The sequence below is a fragment of the Carcharodon carcharias genome, chromosome 20 (assembly GCF_017639515.1).
Source record: "Carcharodon carcharias isolate sCarCar2 chromosome 20, sCarCar2.pri, whole genome shotgun sequence".
NCBI classification, from domain to species: domain Eukaryota; kingdom Metazoa; phylum Chordata; class Chondrichthyes; order Lamniformes; family Lamnidae; genus Carcharodon; species Carcharodon carcharias.
In genome coordinates this window covers 97322654-97344695 of record NC_054486.1, presented here as the reverse complement: position 1 = coordinate 97344695, position 22042 = coordinate 97322654, and the positions used below count along the sequence as shown (strand labels likewise).

At 42.5% G+C, this 22042-nt stretch overlaps 1 protein-coding gene across 1 annotated transcript in view; it reads right to left on the bottom strand.

The window, feature by feature from the left end:
- The window catches only part of prox2 (prospero homeobox 2), a 34653-nt gene extending 17622 nt beyond the window's left edge, over positions 1 to 17031 (bottom strand). The window contains exons 1-2 of the mRNA XM_041214216.1: positions 15409 to 17031; positions 8681 to 8788 (exon numbers count right to left, since the gene is read on the bottom strand). Coding sequence (XP_041070150.1) covers positions 8681 to 8788; positions 15409 to 17031 — 1731 coding nt within the window. The remainder of the gene's footprint in view (positions 1 to 8680; positions 8789 to 15408) is intronic.
- Between the last annotated feature and the right edge of the window lie 5011 nt (positions 17032 to 22042).

The window sequence follows — 22042 nt, the reverse complement described above, 5'->3', positions numbered from 1 at the left end:
CTATCCTTCTCATTATTTACACCCCACCAATTTTCATGTCCTAATTTATTGATTAACCCTCCTCCACTCAAATCGTTTATATATACCACAAACAGCAAGGGACGCAACACTGATCCCCGTGGAACCCCAGTGGACACAGACATCCAGTCACTAAAACACCCCTCGCACATCACCCTCTGCTTCCTGCCACTCAGCCAATTCTGGATCCATTTTGCCTAATTGCCTTGGATCCCATGGGCTCTTACCTTCGTTATCAGTCTCCCATGCAGGACCTTATCAAAAGCCTTGCTGAAGTCAAAGTAGACAACATCAAATGCTTTGCCCTCATCTACACACCTGGTCACCTCTTTAAAAAATTCAATCAAATTGGTCAGACATGACCTTCCCTTAACAAAACCATGCTGACTGTCCTTGATTAATCCCTGCCTCTCCAAGCGTAGATTAATTCTGTCCCTCAGAATTGCTTCCAATAGTTTCCCCACCACTGAGCTTAGACTGACTGGCCTGTAGTTCCCTGGTTTATCCCTTCCTCCCTTCTTGAATCATGGTACCACATTGGCTGTCCTCCAGTCCTCTTGCATCTCTCCTGTGGCCAGAGAGGTATTGAAAATTATTGCCAGCACCCCTGCTATCTCCTCCCTTGCTTCACTCAACAGCCTGGGATACATTTCATCTGGGCATGGAAATGTATCTACTTTTAAGCCTGCCAGACCACTTAGAACCTCCTCCCTTTCTATGCTAATTTCTTTAATTATATCACAGTCCTTCTGCTTGATTTCCATTCCCACGTCATTCCTCTCACTTGTGAAAACCGACACAAAGTATTCATTTATAACCCTACCCATGTCTTCACACACAAATTACCACTATGGTCCTTAATGGGCCCCATTCTTTCCCTAGTTATCCTCTTACTCTTAACTTGTAAAATAACTTTGGAATTTCTTTTATTTTACCTGCCAATGTTTATCATTCCCCCTTCTTGCTCTCCTAATTTCCTTTTTAAGTTTCCCCTACACATTCTTTACTCCTCTAGGGCTTCCACTGTTTTGAGCCCTTGGTATCTGCCATAAACCTGCCTTTTTCTCTTTATCCAATCCTGTACATCCCTCGACATCCAGGGTTCCCTGGATTTGTTAGTCCCACCCTTTATCTTTACTGGAATATGTTGGCCCTGTACTCTCCCTATTTCCTTCTTGAATGAGTCCCACTGCTCTGACGTAGATTTGCCTAAAAATAGCTGCTCCCAGTACACTCTGGCCAAATCATATCTGATCTTATTAAAATCGGCCTTCCCCCAATTTAGAACTCTGATTTCTGGCCCATCCTTGTCTTTTTCCATAACAACCTTGAATCTAACAGAGTTATGATCACTATCTGCAAAATGCTCCCCCACTGATACTTCTACCACTTGCCCGACTTCATCACCTAACATTAAGTCCAGGACCGCCTCCTCTCTTGTAGGACCTTTTACATACTGGCTTAAAAAGCTCTCCTGGGTGCATTTTAAGAATTCCGCTCCCTCTAAACCTATCACACTATGAATATTCCAGTTAATGTTGGGGAAGTTGAAATCCTCCACTATCACTACCTTATTATTCTTACACTTCTCTGAAATTTGCCTACATATCTGCTCTTCTATTTCTCTCTGACTGTTTGGGGGCTAATAGTACACTCCCAGCAATGTGATTGCTCCTTTTTTGTTTTTAAGTTCTACCCATATGGCTTCATTTGAGGAGCCTTCTAAGATGTCATCCCTCCTTACTGCTGTAATTGATTCCTTGATCAATATTGCAATACCCCCTCCTCTTTTACTTCCTTCCCTGTTTCACCTGAAGACCCTATATCCAGAATATGGAGCTGCCAATCCTGCCTCTCTCTCAACCATGTCTCTGTCACAGTGATGATATCATACTTCTATGTGTTAAAGGGCCAACATATTGACATCATACTTCCATGTCCCTTTGGGACATACTGAGATTGTGAAAGGCACTATATAAATGCAGGTCTTTCTAATGTTGCTTTGACTAAGTCGGCACTAGAAAGTGAATCCATTAATTTCCTCACCTGTAGTGGTTGGTGTCACATCAAATAGTGCATAAAAAAGAAAGACTTTCATTCATAGAGAGTTCTTTCATGACCTCAGGATAGTCCCAAGGTGCTTTACAATCAGTGAAATGCTTTTGAATCGCAGTCACTGTTGTAATGTAGGAAATGCAGAAGCTAATTTGCATACATGGTCCCACAAACAGCAATCTGACAACGACCATATTGTCTGAGAATTAAATATCGACCAGGACATAGGAGAGAACTGTCCTGCTCTTCAAAATAGTGCATTGGGATCGTTTATGTCCAACTGAGTGAGCAGACGGAGCTCAGTTTAATGTTTCATCGGGCACTGGAGGGGAGGTTTTGTGCTCAGGTGCCTGAAGTGATACAGTAGAAAGAGTCAGACTTCTTACAGGAACATTATGGCACAGAAACATTTTGAACTACTTCATGTGCAGTTCTGACCATTGTTAAGTAAGCAAACAGGGCAGCCATTTTACACCCAGCAAGATCGACAAATGACAATGAGGGCCTTGGTCTAGGATGTTACTCCTGCACTGCTGTGCAGGCTGAACTCCATCGCTGAAACCAAAGTTGGCCTCCAACAGTATGCATGCGATAGGAGTGCAAGACAGCTTGATCTCACTTCGGCAACCCCTTCTCCTCAAGGGGTCAGCCAGAGTCCCACCGGCACCCAGAGGGAGGAAGATCAGCAGGTCTATCCCTCTGAGCCATCCATCCAGGTGACTCCAGAAGTGTCCGGCCCATCCGAATCCCATCTTCCTGTGACCTCAGCAGCTCCAGCTCCATAGGCCGAGGAGGGTCCCACTGCCACACATCAGGACCCCGAAAGCCGGTTGGGGCCTCCAGGTCTCAGCGCTCCAGATGCCAAGGTCATCACAGAAAACAGCAGTAGCAGTCAACAGGCTGCCTCCAACTCTGCTGTGGATTCCTGGGGAGCACCAAGATGTAATGTAGCGGCAGGGTTAGGAAGGTTAAGAAGATGTAGTTGCACAGCCTGGGCATTTGTGCTAATCACTCATACATAATGTTCACTATTGTAAATAAACTCCCAAGAATGTCTCCCTGCCTTTGGCTCCCTGTTCTAATGAGCAGTGTTCATGTCACTCAGATGTGAAACCTTTCTGGACAAGATAAAGGCAGGTGTCTCAGTCCAGGGCCTCGTCCCTGTGCTTTGTGCAGCCTTCAGACCAAAATGATGGTCTGGCCTCTCACTCCCTGGAAGTATTAGTGATGCCTGCACCTCGATGATGCTTGTCATTGCTGCCAGGCGTCACAGAGTGTTGTCATTCTCTCTGTATGCTCTCAGCACCTTTAAGGTGGGGCTGGTCCCCATCTCTTCAGCATCTGTGACCAGTGATGCTGGCTCCTGAAGAGGTCAGGTGCTGATGGTGGTCAAAGGATCAGATGCTTTTAAAGTTTCATGGTTGCGTCTCCATAACATGACCCTGTTCACAGAGCACAAGCAAGCTGTCTTCAGCCAGACAGTAGTCAGACATTCTCAGAGGCTATGTGAAGATCTATGGAGTGTCCTCACTGCATGTTATCATCATCCTCCTGCAATCGAGTGACTATTAGGATCGCCAATGTGTTTCCATGACAGGAGCATTATCACAGAGGGTATGTGCACTTCCATTAGCCAGACTGGAGTCAAATATTCATGGATGCAATGAGGATATATGGTGTCTCCTCAATCCAAGTTGTCATCATCTTCCACAAATCTAGGAGATATGAGAGCCTCCCAAGCATGCCTGCCTTGTCTGGCCAGTGCGAAGGCTCATCGCCGTCATCATTGCCTTATTGGACCTCCTCACCGTCATCACTGTCAATGTCCTTCTCATTGGAGGAGACCTCCAGCTCCTACATCTCCTCCTCAGACAGCTCTTCTCCCTGTTGCAGTGCCAAGTTGTAAAGGGCGCATCAGGTGACAACGATGCATGACATCCTCTGTGGACTATATTGCAGCGCTCCACCAGACCGGTTCAGGCACTGGATCCTCATTTTTAGCATCCCAATGGTCTGCTCCACCAAGTTGTGAGTTACAGCATAAGCCTCATTATACCTTTGCTCTGCTGCAGCCTGAGGCCGCCGCACAGGTGTCATCAGCCACGTCTTCTGCGGGTAGTCCTTGTCCCCTAGGAGCCAACCCCGCAGCCTCTATGGACCCTGGAAGACATGAGAGATCTGTGACCGACTGTGAATGTAGAAGACATGGACACTCCCTGGAAACCATGCGCAGACCTGCAGGATGTGTTTGTGGTGATCACACACCAGCTGCACATTCAGCGAATGGAAGCCCTTGCGGTTGACATGACCCCTTGTTGCGACGGAGAGCTGAGCACCACGTGAGTGCTGTTGATTGGACCCTGCACCTGTGGGAAACCTAAGATCTGGGCAAATCCAATCACTCTTGCATCCTGGCTCCCCTGGCCCTGGGCGGAATGCACAAAGTTGTGTGCCCTCGCAAAGATGGCATCCAGGACCTCATGGATGCATTTGTGGGTGGAGGCTTGTGATATCCCACAGAGGTCACATGTGGAGCCCTAAAAGAAGCCACTGGCATAGAAATTGAACGCCACCATCATTTTCATGGCTACTGGCAGTGGATGCCCTCCTCGTGGCACCAAATCCTGCAGTAGCTGGCAGATGTGAGTGACCAGTTCTCTAGACATGCGCAGTCTTCAGCAACACTGGTTGTCGGTCATCTACAGGAATGGAAGGTGACGTCTATAGGCCCTGGGTCTAGCTAGGTACTGAACAACGATGGCACGCTGTGGCTCTTCAGCAGCGTGTGCAGGAGCCCCAACCACCCTTTCTTCCTGAGGTGCCTCCATCGCTTCTTCTCCGCTGTCTGTATGCCACGAGGCAAATAGCTAGTTCACCAGGCTCCATGCTCCTGATGTACTCCTCCTACAGGATGAAAGAGAGTGATGTGTGGGTTAGCTTAGATATACTAAGAACCTCTCTTGGTTAAGTGTGAAGGCCCCTTAACATATCCCAGAGAGTGCTGGCCACCACTTGGATGGCCAGAGTTTAGTGTGCTGCATGGCTGCCTGAAACCCCAACAATGTCCGCCCCACTCCAACTAATCAATTGGTGGCAGCCTTGCCCATTGGACTGCATGTTGTGCTCTCAGCTCAGATGCAGGCATTCTCCTAACCCACACTGCATGGCTGCACTGTTAGCTTGAACCATGGGGGAGACTGGTCCAAGAGACTGTGAGTGGCTCTGTCAGTGACTGCTCCATGGCCAGCTTTAGCAAGGAGATTGTACAACATGCCCAGGGCAGCCCTTGCCCTCACCCCCAAGTCGCCTCGACTGCAGGGCAACCCTTGACCCCACGCCTCCATGCACCTCAATCTTGAATCAACCAGGTGACTCAGGCGAGCGCTGCGCAACATTACTGTGCACTTACCTCCGAGTTCCCCTCAAAATGCAGCCCACCAAGTGCATGCCGTATGTATGCTGTTGTGAAACATGTCAGCATGATTGGGCAGACAATCCAGCCAGGGGGGCAGGGGGGATGATTTCAGCAGACTGGCCTTATAATGATATGCAGATGTATTAGAATAAGGTTCCCAACATCCGATGGCGGGCCGCATTTCCCTCCATCAACGGGCTAAGCGGACAATTGCAAACTAGTTTCACGACATTGTGAAACCGATTTCTGGCCTTCTTGCCATATTGTCTGCTCATGCCACCAAGCATGCCCGATGACAGCAGGCACAAAAAATTATGTTCAATGACTTAAGTAATATCTGTGGTGGTGGTGATAGTTAAGAGAAGGATTCCCTGCCCTTCATTAGTGTTTAACACCTGAATTACTGGAAGTAGCAGCCATTTCCCTAGTTGAACACCACAGCTAAAGGTTGGGTAGAGGCAAGTTTACCCTGCGTCTATGGAATGTTGTACCTGGGTGTTTGATAGGATCCTATAAAAGAAAACTATACTCTGGAATTGAAGGGACTGCATGTTAAGTGAGTTGCATTGACTACTGATGTGCTGTTCATTAAAGTAAACAACCACAACTTTGTAAATCTGCTGGCAGTGTGGACCAAAAATTCTCTGGTGTCTTGCATTTTGCCGGCAGAGCAACTGCTTCCTTTGTGGCCCACTAATCCAGTTCAGAGAGTGAGCAAGCTTGTGATGTGAAGCCAAAATACCTTCATAAGCGCTACACCATGGACACATGGGCTGACTCACTGTCAAATTATACTTAAAACAATTAAACCAACAAAAGATATCTCACCCAGTTACCTCTAATGACTTTTCAAGTTTAGTTTGGAAAATGTAACAAGTAGTGAATTCAGAATCTCTGCACATGATATTATTGAAGAGCTGGTTTCTGAGCAGGTAGTGGGCTATAGTGGGTCTACAGGAAACTGGTGGTAACAAAAAGACCTTTATTGACATAGCTCCTTTTTAAAATGTAGTCACTGTTGTAGAAAACACATAGTTCATTGCACACAAAGTCCCACAAACAGTAATAAGATAAATGACCAGATAATCTATTTTAATGACGCTGGTTGATGGGATAAATATTGGCTGGGGAGATCTTCCTTGCTTATCTTTGAAATAGTGCCATGGAGTCTTTTATGTCCAACTGAGAGAACAGTCAATGCCTCAGTTTAATGTCTTATCCAAAAGATGGCACCCCCCGACAGCACAGCACTCCCTCAGTACTGGCTCTGGGGGGGTCAGCCTAGATTATGCTAAGTATCAGTGCTCTTCTGGCACTGGAACTGCACTGAACTGCTAAAAGTGCCTAAATTCTACCAGACTGGGAGTGTTTGAATCTGATTCTGGGCAGATATAGATTAATAGGGGAAATCTTCAGCTCTGCTGCTCCTGGTATGTAGCCCTACTGGCATCACTCACTTGATAAGTAAACAATTTCACCCAAGATATGGAAAAATTAAAACTGAAACAAGGTGGTTAGTGCATTGGAGCAACCCTGATTATCTTTAGTTGCTACGTCTCAGGCTGTGCTGTTTTGGGGATGCAACAACCAGAGTCAGGACCATTCAACACAGAAATTATGGGGAAGAATCAGAGGGAGAGTCTCCAGGCTTTGATTTTGTGTATTTTCTCTCGGCCATTTTAAAGGTACCATCACCCTGAGAACAAGTTGGCTGGCTGACCTCTCACATGGGATTAACTAATAGTTGAAGAGTGCTAATACAGCCATGCACTTCAGAGAAAACATCATATTCATGGGTGAGTGATTAGGTCTGTGTCTTTCCTGGGAGATACTCTCAGGAGATTAAGGGATGAGTTTGTGCTCGGGTCACTGATCATCCTCTGATTTGATTGCCTGTTCAGCTGTCAGCTCCTGTCCTCCTCTCAGCTGAAGACTAAGCTGTTTAAAACTTCAACCCTTTACCACTCAGTGCAATTCCCAAAGGAAAATTTCAGCTATCCTGTTGAGAGAAGATTACACTGATGGGGTTAGATGAAGAGGGGTGGGAAGAGGCTTGTGTGGAGCAGAAGGACTGGCATAGACCATTTGGGCTGAATGGCCTGTTTCTGTGCTACACATTCTACGTTAGAATTTATCATCCTGTCTTTAACTTAACAGAAACCTGGAGCTGCAATGGGATATAAAACCAAAGCAGGTTAATGGAGTTAGGATACAGCTCAGTCATGATCTAATTGAATGACACAACAAGCTCAAAGGGCTGAATGGTGTCCTTCTGTTCCTATGCTGAGAGCTCTGATTCACAATGCTAAAACAGCTTAGTTATAGATCCCTCAGCCAGCACCGTCTCTAGGCTGAACAATTACTTGTATCTGTATGTAGCAATAGTTATGGTGAGAAGGGGAAAGCAGTGCTTCAGACTGCAAAAACTCCTCTAAGTAAAGTGTTCTTATTTGGCAATACAGCAACTGAATTATCCTTCATGATATAAAGTAGTAGAGAGGTAAAACAGCCATGACGGAATTGAGTCAGACACCCGGGATTAGTTTCCCATTGTTCTTGAAGATTCTCTCACGCTGAATTGCAGGAACGAGGAAGGGAAGTGAACTCACTACATGACCTATCAGTGACCTCAGAGGTCAGTGATGCAGGAAAAGAGGGATCATGCTTATAGTCAGGAAGCCAAAAGGAAGAGACCAAGATCAAACAGTTGGTAGAGAGTTATTTCCTTGAAAAAACATTTTTAATATTCAGAGAAGTTCAAGGTTGTTCTCAATGATCATAGGATTGCCCATTTCCTGTGTCTCTCATATACCCTTTTCATTTAAGATATATGTCTCCTTTATCCAAGACCTAGGGGGAACCTCCTCTCATGAAGCTTGTACCATTACTTTTGCTTTTTGCCTGCTGTCAGTGTGAGAATAGTAGAGATTTACCCTTCAACTTCCTGCCCTCTTCCAGCAGAGAGATTTCTGGAATACACGGATGCTGAAATCTGCTGCATCATTGTACATGCTCTCCTTAACATACACCCACACGTCCCCTTTCTGTAACGCAAATCCTTTCTCTACAACACACGTCCCCCGTTTCTTAACACTTTAACAGTCACACAAGTCTATAAGACATGTACTCTTGTTGTGTGTACTCCACAACCGCTGTTGACTAGAGAATCAGCTATAACTTTATTTTGCTTACCTTAACATCAGGGAAGTATGTTTTCAGTGTGGCTGAGCTGGGGTAACGGGTATAGAAGAACATCAGCTTGGCTTTCTTCAGGTGATTGGGTGTCAGTCCCTCTTGAATGTGAAGACTGGTTAAGGAGAGACACACCAGAATGGTCAAATCTGCTATGAAACATCAAATGACCCCTATCTATTTTAAGTTGTTTCATGTCTCCTATCCTCTAATGCAAAAGATCTCATTCCATCAGCCCCCAAAGATGAAGCACCCAAGTGGAGATTTTCCATTTCAGTATTCTTAGCAAGTACTGGGAGCACCAAAGTGGAAACTCTGCCTTTTATATAATCCTGACCTATTACAACCAAACTAGAGAGCAACATTTAGTAGTGAACAATTTTGCTTCTTAAATAAGCCACACATCCAATGATTTTTTAAGGTACATTGTCAAGGTAATACTTTATAAAATTTGTTTTCATATCCAACTTATTGCCTTAACAATGTGATAATAAAAAAAATTGAATGTGCCTTCGTAATGTGCCAGGAGTGTCCAAAGAGTAATTTGTAGCTCTTAGAAATGTAACAGTCTGGACCAAGAAACTCAGTTTTGCTTGAAATTATATTTTTTTATTTGCTGCCTTGTCCTGTTCAAATGTCACAGGTCTGGAAGTTTGGAAGTGGCTATTCTTGATTAGTTGGCTAGATTTATTAGTATGGACAACTGGGGCTACATATTTTGATGGGAACATCACTTTAAACATTCTATATGTGGCTCTTCGAGGTTCCATGTTGTGAACCCAGTATCTCATAAAAGCAGAAAGAAAACTGCAACACTCTTGCCCTCTGTAGCAAGTGGAAAACTGAGAAAGGAAAGTCCTCTGAAGCAGATGTGTTTCTGCCTGGTATTGTCACCCATGTTTCCTTCTTTGCTCCCCTCTTACCTGCTACCAATAAATTGACCTGGATAAAGCATACCTTCATTGTGTTGGGGGTAAGTTGTTTAAAAGATTGGTTAACTAACAGAAAAGAGAGAGTCAGGATAAATGGGCCATTTTCAGGTTGGCAACTGAAACTGCAACCAGTGGAATGCCACAGCGATCATTGGGACCTCAACTATTTATGATCTATATCGATGACCGTGGTGAAGAGACGAAATATATTGTAACCAAATTTGCTGATGACCCAAAGATAGGTGAGAAAGCAAATTGTGAGGAAGATGCAAAGGGATGCAGATAGATTAAGTGAGTGGGCAAAAACTTTGCAGATGGTGTGTAATGTGGGAAAATGTGAGGTTGTACACTTTGGCAGGAAGAATGGAAAAGCAGAATCTTATTTAAATGGAGAGAGACTGCAGAATGCTGCAGTATGAAGGGATCTGAGTGCCCTTGTACATGACTCATAAAAGGTTTGCATGTTGATACAGCAAGTAATTAGGAAGATAAATGGACTTTTATTGTAAGGGAGGTGGAGTATAAAATTTGGGAAGTCTTGCTACAGCTGTACAGGGTGTTGGTGAGACCACACCTAGAGCATTGCACACTGTTTCGATTGCCTTATTTAAAGAGTGATCTGCTGTTCTTGTATTGGAGGTGCTTCAGAGAAAGTTTGCTTGGCTGATTCCTGGGGTGAAGGTGTTGTTTTAAGAGAACAGGTTGTGTAGGTTGGGCCTATATTCGTTGGAGTTTAGAAGAATAAGAGGTGATCTTATTGAAACATATAAGATTCTGAGGGGGCTTGACAGAACATATGATGTAAGAAATAGAAGCAGGAGTAGGCCATTCAGTCCCTCGAGCCTGCTCTACCAGTCAGTAAGATCATGGCCCATCTGATGTGGCTCTAACTCCACTTGCTAGCCTCATCTGACCTCACCAAAGTTCTGAGGCTGCATTCCTCTCATCTCTCGCACATGGGAGGGTGCCAGTTTATATCAATCATATGTACAAGCAGGTTTGTGGAACAGTAGAAGGGCTTTGACATGGTGCTCAGTGTTTAACTTAAAAGGTGTTCTGACTGGGAATCTTAACCTTCAAGATCACCCAGGTTTTGTATTCTCCTTCTCTCCAGTTCAAAAGAATATTTTTGCTCAATTTTTTTCTCATTGCACTCGTCAAGGGCAAGAGGCAATAATGGTTGGAAAATGGAAAACTCAGATTTCTTTACTTTCCAATGCACCTTCAGGAGTCACCTTTAAACCCTGAGTGTGAGTGCCAAAGCAGAGTCCGGTACCGAACTATAGCCTGCTTTGCACTAAGGACTGGAGATTCATTTCATTTAGAACCTTTACACAGAGCTGTCAACATCAGGGAAATTCTAGGGTTGAGGTTTATAAAGGTGGCGGGTGAGATAGGCTGACAACCCGTTTAAGATGAGGGTCAATTTTCTTAATGGGTGTTCCCCCAGAATGAGCCTCGTCATGCCAGGAAAGCAGGCTGGAAAAATTCCACCACATTCCTTAGTTTTCCATTAAAATGAATGGACAGAAAATCACGGAACCCAATTGCCTGCCATGGATCTGTTGGGCAGAACTCCGAGCTGGGGCAGTTTTTACAAAAATAATCAACCATTGGGGATGTTTTTATTTTTAAGGGTAGGAAAGAACTTATATTTACTACATAATATTATGCAGCACACGGACAAGCCATTTGGCCCAACTGGTTTGTGCTGGCTTTTATGCTCCACATGAGTCTCCTGCTGCCTCAATTCATCTCAGCCTATCAGTATAACTTTCTATTCCTTTCTCCTTCATGTGTTTAGCCAAATTCTTCTTGAATGCATCCACTTTGGTCATGTTATTGGGCCTTTCACAACCTCAGGATTTCTCAGAGCATTTTGCAGCCAAATTACTTTTGAAATGAGGTAATGCAAGAAATATTACATCAAATTAGGATCATATGTTAAAAAAAAGTAACCCTCACTCCAAATGGTGATAGCCAGCAGGTTTGCAATTACTGCCAGCAGTGAGAGGGCACGTTCATTTCTTCACACAGGGCTAAATTGCTATCCCATCCAGAGATGCTGCAGACTTCCCACATAATATTATAAAGCTTGCTCTTTACTCCAAGGACAACTGGTGCAGTTTTCTGAGTCAGTAGGAAGGTCTGGAGTACAGATGAGACTATAAACATCAGACAAGGCAATTGGGCACAAGCTGTTTTAACATCCACACTGCCCCCCCCAAAAAAAATGATCTAATGTGGTGAGTTGACTTTATTAGTTTCTGCAAATCGATAGTGGAAATTCTTGAATGTTCACACACTGGCGATGTCATAAGGGTGTGATACCAATAAGCAGCAAGAACTGCTAAAACAGTGCAATAGTAAACTCCAATAGAAGATTTCCAATGACAAGTAATTGGAGTGCTTCTACACTACAGTTCAAAATGCAATGCTCTGAGCTTGTGTGTGTTTGCGTTTGTGCCATACACAGACAGGCAAATGCCTTTTGTCCATTTATCATATTTTGTCATATACAGTGTTTGTCTTTATCAAGGCTCTTACATTTTTCTGTACCTGTTTCTCCAGCTACCTCTCACTACCCATCTATTTCACTTTTGACTGCATATTGAAACTTTAGAACTTACCTCGGAGTTTTTCAGGTAAGTTTTACTAGGTGCACCTGCGACCATTGCAGTCACACTTCCTATGCAACTTACTAACTGAACAGTCAACTAAACTGGCTGCTCTCACTTCATTTTAATAATGTAAGATGGGCATGTCAGGTTGCAATCTACCTAACCAGTTTGTGGCCCTTAGTGTAACGCTGCAGGCTGCAATTGAAATTATAATTTGAAAGGCACACTTGCCTTGTAAAATGAAGAGAAATGCATCTGTGTACGTTTTTAATTCACTTTTCTATGATCAAGCATGTAGGAGGATGTTTGCAGCTGGGAAGTAGTGGATACTGCATGCATTAACATCAGAAACTCTCTGGAACAACAGAAGGGCCCGGGGAGCAGTGAGTGGTAATGAAAGGCTCATAGGTACTCAGCTTTCCTTAAGTATCACTAAACCTTATTTAAATCAATGCACTCCAATCATTTATAATTCCCTAGTCCATCTTAATTAAAAAGACCTCTTTACATATTAAGCAAGCAAGGAAACAAAAGACAGTCCAATTTTATTTGAGAATATAATTCACTTAATGAGTTTCTGTATCAAGTTGCTCCTCTTTCCCATCTCTTAATGTTTCATTGCCTTTGTTTTCTGTCCTCAGCACTTGGGGTGGAGAGTGGTATATGCCAGTGGTTGTGGTGGGAAGCAATGTTGGTGTAAATGGAGATCAAGGTGGATGGGAAGTATCTATAAGGAGCACTGCGTTAAACTATTATTGAATGAAATGTTTGCTCAACCCCAATGGTCGTGTTCCCCGGGAGCACATCAAGTGATCACAATTGTTCATTTAATTGGGAACGTTCATCATCAAATGTCTTAACTATTTGATGTAATGGGAGTTTGCTGTGAGTTCTATTTCACCAGTGTGGAATTTGCACCACCCCCAAGCCCCCATCCATCCCTCCCCTCCCCCACCATGACTGATAAGCTGTCTCTGGGGTCATGACTAGCGCCCTCAGTGCAATGGCACTAGCATACAGAGGCCACCAAACCAATTTGCCATGATCTTGCTACCAGCCTCAATACAGGCCTGCACTGCAGTGGATCATCCAATTTCTGAACTGTTATGGACCACATAACCAGCTCTTGTATTAAATTTCCCATGGGTACAAGGCTAAAATTTGACCGGGATTACCCATTTGAAAATCTGCAGTTCTGCAACTATTAACAAGTTATTTTGATCATTTTCACCCCACTTGTGTGTAAAGGGTCATTGCATGCATGGCAAGTATTTTGCAAACCTTTTTTTCACACTTAGGGGTAATAGAAAAGCCAAATGAGCATCACTTTTGTCACAATCTAAGCATCAGTAATGTGGCCAGGTGTTTTCACATGATCCACATAATTAAATTTGCATTTGTAATCAAAGGAAACATTAGCTTTCCAAAATATTCCCTCAGCACAGTTCTTTCAGAATATGGCACTGTTGTTGATATGTCAGGGGAAAAGGAAGCTGTGGAAGATCATTTTGACACAAACCTTTCATCTTCTTTCAAGCCAAATTACATTTTTCCAGCCCAAGAACTTCTGTCCATTCATTTTAATGGATAAAGAGTCATGGATTGAGATACTCAATTTCTTCATTTGCAAGGAGCATTAAAAGTGGAAAGTCTCCTCTACAAGGGCTTGGAGTTGAGATATCAATTCATACCTGCTGTGTTGAATTGTTCTCAGCTAGCCATGGTAGGTTGGTCCCAGAAACATCCAGGTGTCTCCCCACAGTGGATGGAAGGTCACTCTTGGCTGCCTGGCCACATGGAGCCATGACATTAACGGCTATGCCTTCAGCTGTCTAGGTCCTGAGCTCTGGAATTCCCTCCCTAAATCTCTTGAGCTCTCTACCTCATTCTCATAGAGATCATAGAAATTTACAAACCATCCAGCCCATTGTTTCTGCCAGTTGACAAGTAGCCATCCAGCCTAATCCCATTTTCCAGCTCTTGGTCCATAGTCTTGTAGGTTACAGCACTTCAAGTGCATATCCAAGTACTTTTTAAATGTTATGAGGGTTTCTGCCTCGATCACCCTTTCAGCAGTAAGTTCCAGATCCCATCACCCTTTGGATGAAATTATTTCTCCTTGAATCCCCTCTAAGCCTAAACCCAGGCTAATCTAACCCAAAATCTATGACCCCTATTTGTGGACCCCTGAAGTAAGGGGAATAGAGCCTATTGACTCTATCTGAACCCCTCTTTTTAATACACCTCAATTAGGTCTCCATCTCCTCCTTTAAGATTTTTCTTCATACCTAAATCTTTGACCAAGCTTTTTCCACTTTGTCCTAATATTTGCTTATTTGCCTTGGTGTCAATGTTTTTTGCCTGGTAAGGCTTTGAGACCATTCACAGTATTAAATGGTTACAAATGTAAGCCATTATTTTTGAGTCAGTTTCAAACCACTGGCAGCAATGTAAAATTCAATGTGGTGCTTGAAGCAATATATTAAGTTTCAATGGGGGGAAGAGAGTGGCATTGTGGTAATATAACTGGATTAGTAATCCAGATGTCAGGCTAATTCTCTGAGGGCACACCATGGCAGCTGTTGGAGTTTAAATTCAATTAATAAAGCCTGGAATTGAAAACTAGTCTCAGTAATAGTGATTTGAAACTATCATCTATTGTAAGATTCTATGTGGTTCACTAATGTCCTTTAGGGAAGGAAATCTGCCATCCTTACTTTGTCTGGCCTACATGTGATTCCAGACCCACAGCAATGTAGTTGACTCTTAATTGTCCTTTGCAATGGCTTTGCAAGCCATTCAGTTCAATGGCAATTAGGGATGGGCAACATATGCTGGCCTTGCCAGGGACGCCAACATCACATGAAAGAATAAATAAAAACAATGTGATAAGGTGGTACGTAAATACTAGTATTTCATTATTTATGCAGCTCAGCTGAGGATTATGTTATGTTGATATCAAGTGAGTGCAATTGCCTCTGTCTGATCCTGAATATCAAAGGTATGAGGGTTTTGAGAGTTGTATAAGTGCAAAAGAAGGTGGTCTTCTGAGGTTTAAATTTAATTACATTGAGGAGGAGCTTTACTCTGTAAGTAACGTGTTACATCTGACTTTGCGACAGAAAGATTTTTGCAATGTTCTGAAAATTTACAAAGAAACACTTAGAAAGGATATGTTAACTGATTTGTATGGAGTGACATCTGCCATGGAATGCAATTCTCCACATTCAGACTTGATGCGAGAAAGACAAATATTCTCTGCTGGATTTTGACGATAGTATGGGTACGGCTGATTTACTGTATGATGTGAGGTAACCTTTGACCTCAGTTTGACTGTGTCCCATGAAAGATGTGTTGATTCAGAAGATGCAGTGTCCTTCGCTGTAGCTGAGACGCTATGTCCTATGTCACTGTGCACTTCATATCTCAATAGAGGCTCAGACAATTCTGTCAGAGGCATCTGCGAACCTAGAGCTAATGTTAAAGGTGGCTTGATATTAGCCATGTGGCAAGCTTGTTTAATAACTGGGCTAACAATGCTAGGTTGGTTTTGGGATGATTTTCTCACTACCAGTGGAATTGCTTCTGTCTGATCCTGAATATCAAGGGTATGAGTGTTTTGAGAGTTGTCAAAATATCTGTGCATCATCATTGAATCTTGAGGGCACCGAAACTCATGACTGGCAGTCCTTAAGTTTGTGTTCTCATTAGGTGTAACACTCTTGGGCTGAGAGGCTGGCAAGCTTTGAAGTGATCGAGAAGAGATACTTGAAGGTTTAACAGAGAACAACTGCACTGCTGAGTCTACAATGTGAGCCACTGCATTGGTTAATTCATATTTAAGGGCCTCTGCGAGATATTCACCCTTGACAAGAGAGAAAGAAAAATGATTATGATTGTTAAATTTTCTGTCTATATCTTGATGTTTGTTCACATCCTTGCCTGTTGTCAGTTCTTCCTCTTGGCCAAATGATTGAACATAGTCAATAGAAAGACCTTGGTCCACGTCTGAAAGGTATCTTTCTGGAGTATTTTCTCCATTGTCTACACTGCAATCACGGTCACCCAAGTGGAAGCTACAATCCGATATGTCCTCCTGGTCTTCTTGTTCTGATTCACTGGCATCATATACCTGGAAAAACTTTTCTTGCAGTTCAAGGAGTTTTCCCTGCATATCCTGCAGCTGCTGCTTCAATCGATGGCACTCATCTTGCCTGTGCTTCTTTAGGGATGAAGTTAATTTGGGAACTTTCCTGGGATTCTCCTCCCGCTTTTGCTGCTGTTGAGGAAGTCTCTGCTTCCGTTTATTCTCTTTGTATTTGTCTCCCAAACTTACATGCCGTTGGCCACAGTCCCTCTCAAGCTCACTGTTGAGGTGGATGGTGTTTGGAGAACTGCTCATCCCTCGGATAATGTTCTCAACTCTTGCCCTCTTTGCTTGCAAGTGTTTGTCAAGCAATCGATCCCCTTCACTGTTATTCACAGTGAGGTGCTGACTGAAAGGTGAGCCAAGTTCCTGTATGCTATCTTTGGAGCAGTTGCTGCTGTCCTCCTGAAAAGGTTCTGTGGTGGAATGGTGCATATTCCTTGCCGAAAAGAAAAACTCTTGATCTGTTGAGTTATTTTTCTTCGTAGCTTTGTCCAAAAACTGTGAAACGATGGTCCTGCTGGAATAGGATGACACTGAGTTCTCAAAGAAATGTTTTTTCAGGTGCATGGGAAGCTGATGTGTTTTGTCTCCTTCTATGTAGCAGCTGTTGGAATTGTGAATATCCTGCTCAGACATATTGAGGTTCATTGCATAGACCAAGGGGGCCTGGACATGCAGGAATCAAAGGGGTTTCTGACTTTTGAGTCAAAGTTTCAAGGAAAAAGGATATCAACTCCAGTACTCAGGCATTCCCATGGACTCAAAATCCCTACTGATGCACCCCTTCAAAAGCAGGGAGAAGACTAGAAACCTAGGTAGTAAAAGAGGAGAGTGGTTACTTTTTTCAGAGAAGTTATTTTGCATTTGCATCAAGTTACATGGACTGTACAGCACAGGAACATGTCATTCAGCCCAACAGATCCATGCTGCCTTTATGCTCTGTAAAAGTCTCCTTTCATCTTACTTCATCTCACTCCACCAATATATCCTTCTATTCCTTTCTCTGTCATGTGTTTATCTAGCTTCCCCTTAAATGAATCTATGCTATTTGCCTCAATGACTCATTGTCGTAGTGCATTCTACATTCTCACGCTTTTGAGTAAACTTTCTCCTGAAATGCTTACTAGATTTATTACTGATTGTCTTATATTTATGACCTGTAGTTTTGAACTTCCCCCTTAACTGTAAACATATTTTTGACATCAAACTTTTTCATTGTCTTAAAGGATGCTATCAGGTCACCCCTCAGCCTTCTCTTTTCTGGAGAGCAGCCCAGCCTGTTCAGCATTCCCTAATAAATATATCTTACTGCACTGGTATCATCCTTGTGAATACTTCTTTACACCTTCTCCTTTTTTTAATATTCTGGAGATCAAAACCATTCACAGTATTGGCCTGTTATATAAGTTTTACATAACTTCTGTGCTTTTCAATTCTATCCCTCTAGAAATGAGCACAGAGCTTTAGTTTGTTTTCTTATGGCCATATTAACCTGCACCACTTCTTTTAGGGATTTGTAGCCCCAGATCCTTCCACTCCTCAATTCCACTGGGATTCTTATTATCGAAGCTGTATGTGGCCTCCTTAATCTTCCAGCTAAAATGACCACCTCACACTTATCTATACTGAAATGGATTTGCCAATTATCTGATCATTCTACAAGTTTATTAATGTCTTCTTTTATTGTAATGCTAACCTTCTTTCTTCATTTGTTACCAGGCGGCTGAAACAAGAAGTGATCTTAATGTACGGAAACAAATACAGAGATATACATCCAGGAACCAATCTCAACTGCCCTTCCTCCCCCACACCTGGTCAATGGTCTGCTCACCCCCACGCCCCCACTATCAGGCAGCAGAAATCCACAAGGGTGTCAAACCTCAGATTCAAATGCCATGTTCCCCTCTGCAGCGATGGCAGATCAAAAGAGCTCTTCCTCACTCATTTTGCCAACTTTAGCAGCCTCACTGGTGTACTGTTAAACTTCAGTGTATTCCCCTGGTGACCTCCCCCCACCCATGATTTCTCACATACCCCATGACCATTCACCAGTGTTTGCAACCTTGATGACCCCAAGATGAGCTTCTGACCACATATAGTGGTATTGTCACTGGACTCATATTCCAGAGGCCCAGGGTAACGCTCTGGGGACCCAGGTTCAAATCCCACCATGGCAGCTGGTGAAATTTGAATTCAATAAAAAATCTGGAGTTAAAAGTGTGATGATCATCATGAAACCATTGCCAATTGTTGTAAAAACCCAGCTGATTCACTAATGTCCTTTAGGGAAGGAAATCTGCTGTCCTTACCTGGTCAGGCCTATATGTGACTCCAGACACACAGCAATGTGCTTGATTCTTAAATGCCCTCTGAACAAGGACAGTTAAGGATGGGCAATAAATGCTGGCCAGGATAGTGATGCCCACATCCTAGGAACCATTAAAAAATAAAAATCACTGAGACCACATATTTCCATCTACGTAACATTGGTTGACTCTGTTCCTGACTCAGCTTATCTGCTGCTGAAATCTTCATCTGTGTCTTTGTTACCTCTATATTTGGCAATTTCAGTGCACTCCCGGCTGACTCCCATATTCTAATCTCCAAAAACTTGAGATCATCCAAAACTTTGCCTCACTTTCCTAATTTGTCCTTTTCATCCATCACTCCTGTCCTCACTGACTAAAATTGGCTCCCATGGTTAAGCAGTGACTCGATTCTAAAATTCTCATTCTTGTCTGCAAATTGTTGGAATGAACCAAAAATGTTGGAACTAAACAACATCATCCCACTTCCCAAAGCTCTTTGTTACGGCTATCAATATCAAAAATAATGGGCAGAATCCTTCGCTCAGCATGCGGGTGCGTGCCCAACACACTTGAGTGTAAAATAGCACACGATGATGTCGGGTGAGCATCAAAAGGGAACATTATGAATCCATTTTACAACTATGATTTCTTGCTAACCATTACTGTTGCTTTTGTTTTCTAAATGTGATCACCTATAGCACTGAGCTTGCTGCTGATAACATAAGATAAAGTTAAGGATGGAAAAAGGCCCATTTGTCCCATTGACACTGACTTTCCTATCTTCCCTGGTCTGGATCCAAATACATTTAGGAGGGCTAAATGCATTTATTTCTATTATTTTTACAGGCAGATTATTCCAATCGCATCACATTTTGAGTAAAGAAATTCTCCCTAATAGGTACCGATTTCAAATTTATGTTATGGTAATTTACATTTACACCCTTTGGTCCTATCACTAACTGACTTTCAAATAATATTCTGAGTTTACCTAATCTATACTATGTATTATATACCTCAATTAGGTCCTTTCCTTATTATGGTTTGGTCTCAATAAATATGTTTTCCATGTTTGCCTCTCCATACAAACTCAAATTTCCTATCAACTAAATTGAAGCTTTAAGCACAAAATAATATGGATCATAGCTGCACAGCTGACCAATAAATTATGTTTATTGCTGATAAATGTAATGAATATAATATGAATACAAGCTGCCTTGTACTCTCTGAATCTTTTAGATGGACAAATGTCTCAGCATGCAAACTACAAATGAAGTTTATTACAAATGTTAGTTAGAAGAATTAACTAAAATGGAAGATTTTACTCCATTACATTACCACATATAATCCGCCAATGTCTCTTTTCAGACAATAACAATTAAGAATACTTAATAATAAGGAATAATTAGGAATATAGTCCCCTGCAGTACTATAAACAGCATGTTTCCTTGCTAAAATACTTGAGGGTGAAAGAGACAAGCTCACATTGTACTATGTTTGCCTCCAAACATAAATGAAACAAAAAGGTGAAAGTGCCATGAATACACCCAGTATTAGTCTTCAATGGTAGGAATGTAAAGGAATATTTTTGTATGGTGAGAGTTTGAGAAAACTTTGCATTCAGAGGACCTCTGTGCCCTTGTATACAAATCAGAGAAAGTTAAAATGGAAAACAAAAACAGAATTACCTGGAAAAACTCAGCAGGTCTGGCAGCAACGGCGGAGAAGAAAAGAGTTGACGTTTCGAGTCCTCATCACCCTTCAACAGAAGTTCTGCTGAAGGGTCATGAGGACTCAAAACGTCAACTCTTTTCTTCTCCGCCGATGCTGCCAGACCTACTGAGTTTTTCCAGGTAATTCTGTTTTTGTTTTGGATTTTCAACATCCGCAGTTTTTTGTTTTTATTTTAAAGTTAAAATGGAGGTAGCTACTGCAACAAGTGAGGAAGGCAAATGATATGTTAGATTTTGTTACAGAGGGATTGGAGTAAAAGGCTAAAGAAGTCTTGCTACAATTATGCAGTGCATCAACGAGGCCACACCTGGAATACTCTGCGCAGTTTCGGTCTCCTTACTTAACGAGGGACATACTTGTCCGATAGAGAGTGCAATGAATGTTTGCTAGACTGGTTCCTGAGATGAGGGGATTTGTCCTGTGAGAAGAGATTAGGTAGACTGGACCTATATTTCCTGATACTTAGAAGAATGAGAGGTGGTCTAATTGAAACATGCTAAATTCTTAAGGGGTTTGACTTGTAGATGCTTCCTCTGACTGAGGAATCTACAACATAGGGTCACAGTCTTAGAATAAATTGTCAGCCATTTAGGACTGAGATGAGGAGAAATTTCTTCACTCAAAGGAGTTTTGGGTCTTTGGAATTCTTTATCCCAGGGGGCTAGCGATGTCCAGTCATTGAATATATTCTAGAGAGAGATTGATAGACTTTTGTGTACTAGGGAAATTACAGGATGTGGGGGCAATGCAGGAAGGTGGAGTGGTAGAAGATCAGCCATGATCTTGCTGAATTGTGCGGCAGGCTCAAAGGGCCAAATGGCCTACTCCAGTACCTATTTCTTATTAAGTGTCCTGCCTCAAGCTTTTTATCAACTTCCAGGACCGAACAGGTCTCTGGGTCTGATAAACAGAATGGGTAGCCACCTTTGCCAGACTTGACACAAGAATACAAAATAGATTGTGCAACCAGAGAAGGTCAGAATCCGTATAATCCAAATTACTTACATCAATTGTGAATTTTAACTGCTGTCTCACTTACTGAACAACAAAGCGATTTTAAAAAATCCAATTCTAACTGTTCACAGTTTATATTTTTATATATAATTGACAATAACAGAGAAGAAAAGGAGCCCAGAATCCCTTGCAGCAATTTTTCAAATTGACAGAACCTAAATTTTCTTATGTTTTCTTAAGATATTGACCTCATGTTCTCTTATGTACATTCCTCCTGGGATTCTTGCTGTCAGGAACATCTATCAGAAATTGGGGGTTTTCTTTGTAAATAGCTTCCTGATGGCTGAAAAATGATGCGCAGAACATCAAAATTTCTAATTGACATTCTTTTTGGGTGAGGCTCCCTCAGGCAGAACAACATTGAAAAATTTGTCCTAATATTGGCATAGGTATAAGGCACAGATATTTGTATACTTAACTGACCAGTCTTAATGATTCCATAATTAATCAACTTGGTAATCTAAATAAAGTGATCACAGCCACAAGCTTTTACAAAGAAACATAAAAAAATGGAGACACTAGTAAAATGATGAATACCACATCAGGAATCTGTTATGCTCCTTTTCTTTGGAGAGCTGAGTTTCTCAATTTTTTTCCCCTGATTC